This window comes from Morus notabilis, unplaced genomic scaffold, assembly GCF_000414095.1.
Source record: "Morus notabilis unplaced genomic scaffold, ASM41409v2 Scaffold521, whole genome shotgun sequence".
Taxonomy (NCBI): domain Eukaryota; kingdom Viridiplantae; phylum Streptophyta; class Magnoliopsida; order Rosales; family Moraceae; genus Morus; species Morus notabilis.
Window position 1 is genome coordinate 510862 of NW_010357686.1, and position 5299 is coordinate 516160.

The following is a 5299-nucleotide window of genomic DNA, read 5'->3' on the forward strand; positions in this document are numbered from 1 at the left end:
TTTTTCTGTGGCCTCAAAAGGTGGAAGAAGCAGCTTTGAATAGATAACGACGTCGTCTCGGGTGTGTTTTACTGTTTTTATGTGTAAAAACTGTTATTTTGTTTAGTTAAAGAGAAAAAAAAATATTTTAAAAAAAAATTAGAAATTGGAAAGTATAAATTAGAAGGATGTTGGTTTATTAAGATTAATAAATTATGTACTAAGATCAATCCATAATGAGATTTCTACACCGAAATCCCTATAGTTTATACTTTTAAAACGTTATCATAATTATATGTTTTACGTACGACCTCGTTCTTTTCGCTGATTCGAGTTTAGAATTCGAGTTGAGATGTGATTTTATGTGAGAGCTTTTTACTGTAGCAAAAAAGTTAGATGTGACTGTTTATGAAAACTTTTTCCTGTAGCAAAACTCAAATTCTAAACTCGAATTAACGAAACGAACGAGGCCATTTTAATTTAATTTTGATTAGATCTACTAAATATAAATAGAAATTATGAATAGGATAAGAGATCTTATACCCTTAAAATAATCAATTGAAATTCATTAAATTTTAAAATTTGAAATCTAGAACAGGAGATGCGGACAAACAAATTTGGAGTTGAACATAATGTCGCATTCAAAAAGTCTATTCAAATAGATTTGAACCAGATATTCCGGTACTGTTACACAGGCAACCTTTTGAATACAAGCGTGTAAATGGGCAAAAAAAGATAGAGACACTCATAGGTAAAACTTTCCAACATTTAACGCCCAAATTTAACTTTCCAGGAGTAAAATTATTGGACAGCACTTGCCACTTTAAATGAATACCTTAAAAAAAATCTGAAATAAAAATATTGTATTTGAAACTCGTTTCAAAATAATTTTATTTTTTATATAAAAATAAAAATAAAAATATTTTCAATAGCAAACAGAAATCATTTTTAAAAATGTATTTAGTAATTTTATCAATATATTGTTTTCATTAATCTCCATTTTTCGAGAGAGGAGAAAATGAAAATAAAAAATGAAAAACGACTAAAAGTCATTTTTCATTTCTCTCTCATTTTACATTAGACTAAAAAATCATTTTTATTTTTATTTTTTATCTGTAATTATACCAAACGTCGTTTTTATCTCGTTTTTATTTTTTCTTTCTCCAAAAACATAAAAAAAACAAAAGCAAAACCAACTCCAAAACGGCCAAAGCCTTTGTTACTAGATGAATACAAGTTATACAACTGCTGAATGTACTTGCCAAGTCGCCTTAAACATCTCATTAGTAATAAATAATAATAATAATAATAAGAGAGCAAAATGGATGATTGTAACTTGTAGAGAAAAGGTCGAGAGATCTTTCAAGAGGATATCTGAGCCAAAACAAAACGAGCTTTTCCACAAAAGTAAGCAAATGGGCAAAAAGATATAAAGAATTACTATGGCTTTTCAATTAATCGATTACGACACCTGCACATAACCAGACGACCTAAAACTGATGTATCCAATACTTCACAAATGACTAAGAAAAAAGACAATAATCTAAGCTGCCAAATCCTAATCGCCTAAATACACTGAATATACAGATTGGACTATCCAAATGCAAGGCATTGCTCTGTCTATCATATATATATATATATATATACACAAGAGTATACTAATTGTTGCAAATTGTAATGCATTTTTCACATGGGAAAACCATAAGTCTGGTATCCCAAAGGACCACCCTGATTAGGCATAAGGCTTTGTGCTTGTGGGTGGTTCATCAACATTGGCATCTGCTGAGGTGGTGGATTAGCAGCAGGTGGCTGAATGAAGTTCTTTTGATCAGCGGACGGGGCCGCATGAACCGCGTTGGAATCAACAGTCGTGATGTCATGGATGCTTGATCTCTTCCTTTCCTTCTTCGCAGCACCTTGGCGAATGTAGTACTTCTGGGCATGGCTTGCCACTTGAGTTGGCGTCCTTGTGATTACCACGTTCCTTGAAATGCTCCTCCAATCACCCTTGCCATATTGTTGAAGTCCCTTTAGAAATAATCTGATGCATAAGGAAAAATATAAAAAATTAGTCGATTTTCTCACCAAAAAAAGGTGTCGTTAGACGTGTAATAGAGAAAGATATAATGTAATTGTAATGTCAAACCTGCAAAAGATTACCAAGGAAAAAGAAAATAAATACTCAATTAGTTGAACGACCAAAACGGCTTCAAAAGAAAAAGTTCAAGAAATTCCAAACAAATTCCTTAAAATTCTTGGATATAAATCTACAAATTTTGCCCCAAAGAAAAAAGAAAAAAAGAACCGGATAAGGTTAATGGGTTGCAACCAGAGAAAATCTTTGACCAAATTTACCAGACAGTTGAAAATTTTCAATAAATTTAGATAAATAAAATCCTCGAACAACAAAATTCTACTGGCTTACCCAGAACACCATAACCGTGCTAAAGCCCTTGTTTTTGCATATCTTTTTATAAATTAAAAATATATATATCGAACTTTAGCAAAGCTAGGCATCCATCTATCTAAACTACTAAAAGAGAACTTATCACCTCAGCATATTATCCATAAACTGTTATTGCCCTTGAATTATTGAAGACTTCAGACAAAATTTATCCAAAAAAAAACAAAAAAACAAAAAAAAAATTCCAATGGGCGCCAATAAAACACACCAAAAGAAAAATCCTGGAAAATGTCACGAAGAAGCGTTACAACAACGTTTTAGATATTCAATCTCAATGTCTGTCTTTCTTTTTGTTTTCTTTTTTTTTTTTTAAGAAAAGAGCTACCAGCAGAAAATAGGAAAAAAAATAAACAATCTCAACTTCCAAGCCAAACAAGGTTTCTTCAGCTGAAAAGAAAAGGGGAAAAAAACAAAATTAAAAAAAAAAGTACGGACTCCATTTCTTCTCTATTTTCCCCAATTACCAGAATTTTTTTTTAATTTAAAAGTGCATATTTTTTAAGAGGAAAAATTGAAGAGTCAGAAAACAAGCTGAATTTCCGAAGAACTGAAAGACAATCGCCATAAACAGACAAAAGAGAATTCAAAACAAGGAGAAAATCAAGAAGAAATTGAAGAAAATTACTTGTGTTCTTGTTCAGTCCAAGGCGTCCCCTTCTTTCTCTCGGGCTCCTGCTTGGGCTTCGCCACCCCAAACGAGATCTGATTGGCCGAGTCCCAGCCGCCGCGTCGCGGACTCAGCGCCGAGTCATCGGCGTAACTCGGAAGCTCGACTCGGCCGGCGTCGATCTCACCGACGTCGTGGACGAGGTCGTGGTAGTGCATCGCCACGTCGGCGGCTGACTTGCCGGGGAGGCGGAGGGCGATCATCGCCCAGCGATCGGGGGCGCCGTCGGGGATGCTCACCAGCGCCTGCTCGAACAGCTTGTCCTCCTCGCGAGTCCACCCAGTCGACGCGGACTGAGTTGACACACCGAGTGCCCAGCACGGATCGTCTTGGAACATCTTCGTTTTCGTTGTCGTTGTTTCTGTCAAAGTGTTTTTTTTTTTTTTTGTGTAGGTTTGGTTTTTTCTCTTCTGACTGAGGATTTCGCGTTTTGAGGGTTTGGTGGGAGATTTCGATTGCTTTGGACTCTATATTTATACACACGTATATATATATAGAGAGAGAGAGAGCGCGACAGAGATGTATTGTGAAAAAGACGTTCTAAAATTGGGGCGTTTTGGAGTTTTGTTAGGGGCAGGGTACCAACTGAAACAGAGTTCAAATTCAACACGTTTTTGTTTTTTTCTTTTTTGGAGTTTCTAATTTATTCTTTTTTTTCTATTATCTATCTATTTTTATTTAATTTTTTTGGCTGGCTTATTCTATTTTTGTTTTAAATGTTCTAGATTCCAGCACTTAAATTGTATACTAATTTAGTTGATCAAATAAACATTTTACAATATTAAAGTTTGAATATAAATTTAAATTTTATGAGAGAAAATACTATAATAAAAATGTTTGAACAGTAATTTAAATTTATGAATAGATTTTAGACTTTTCATTCAAGTGGACAACTCAAGTTAAAAATTAAATTTATGTAAGAAAAAATACATATAGTAAAAAAATATAACTTTAAATTTTTATAAGAAAAATATTATATTAAAAATTTAAGTTGTGAGTCAAAATATTAAGGAAACTTTTCGAAGTAATTTAAGAGATGTTTGGTTCATGGATTAGAATCATGTGATTATAATCATTTTTTATTTACGTGTATTTTTTGTGAGAGAAAATACTGTAACGAATCATGAACCATGATTCAAATCATTGTTTAAATTCTCCAACCAAACATCCCCTTAATTTGAATTGAACTTTTTCAAAAGTCAATTTTTTGAAATGTCTTCAATGGTTCTTGGTGGGGTTTTTTTGTTTTTTTCCTTTTTTTTCTTTTTTGGTTGTTTAATTCACTATACATACATGTTTCTAGGGAGATGTTTGAAGCTTAACGAGGAAGATACATTTGGCAACTAACTCGTACAATTTTCTTCAGTATTAACCTTTTTTTTTCTTTTTTTCTTTTTTTTTTCTTTTTTCTTTTTTCCTCTTTTTTTTTTCCTGAAAGAAATTGCTTCCAATTTAACATGGCAGCTAGTTTCCAACTGATTTTTGCTAAGAAGCGATTACCAATCTCTCAACTCGAACCTGCGATTTCCTTTCAAAGAAAAATAGCTGGAATATATTTTTTTTAATTTTGTGATGCAAAAATATGAAACAAAAAAAAAATAGCTGGAAGAAGTGACTTGGTGTATATATTAATACAGCCTATTAGTCATATACATTCTCGCTTTCGTCAACCAAATGGAGATAAGATAAAATGAAATTAAAAATAAAAAAATTTCTCTCCAAAGTGCTGAATTGTGTGAAGAAACAATAAAGCTTTTTCCTCAAAAAAAAAAAAAAAAAAAGAAAACGAAAAGTTTCGAATTTAAGTTCCTAATTATGTATATATTACTTTTGATTACCAAAAAAAATCCATTAAAATTTAACATAATAATATCTGGTTTTTGTTGAAGCAATTTTGCTACTGTAATATGATGTTATTTGTCAAAATAGTTATATATATATATATAATATATATATATAAGTGTGATTTGTCAAAATAACTGCCAAAGCGTATTATATTCGTCCCAATCATGTTAGCTTTTCTTAGAACAGCTGTTTAAGATCACGTATAATAACTAATTTAAAACTAATATATTTTTAAATTAAATTCAATAATCTGATTCGGTCTGCTGAAGAAATTCACTATCTTATATATTATAGCCAATTTCCTCTTTTATAAATGTATTATGCTCTGTTGAATGAGAAGCTTT

At 31.8% G+C, this 5299-nt stretch overlaps 1 protein-coding gene across 1 annotated transcript; it reads right to left on the reverse strand.

The window, feature by feature from the left end:
• Positions 1 to 1409: 1409 nt before the first annotated feature.
• LOC21401347 (transcription factor DIVARICATA) lies at positions 1410 to 3577 on the reverse strand. Its single transcript, XM_010090513.2, has 2 exons — positions 3069 to 3577; positions 1410 to 2020 (listed from the first exon to the last, which is right to left on the reverse strand). Exons 1-2 carry the CDS (start codon positions 3446 to 3448, stop codon positions 1666 to 1668), a joined length of 735 nt encoding a protein of 244 aa, XP_010088815.1. The 5' UTR covers positions 3449 to 3577; the 3' UTR covers positions 1410 to 1665.
• Between the last annotated feature and the right edge of the window lie 1722 nt (positions 3578 to 5299).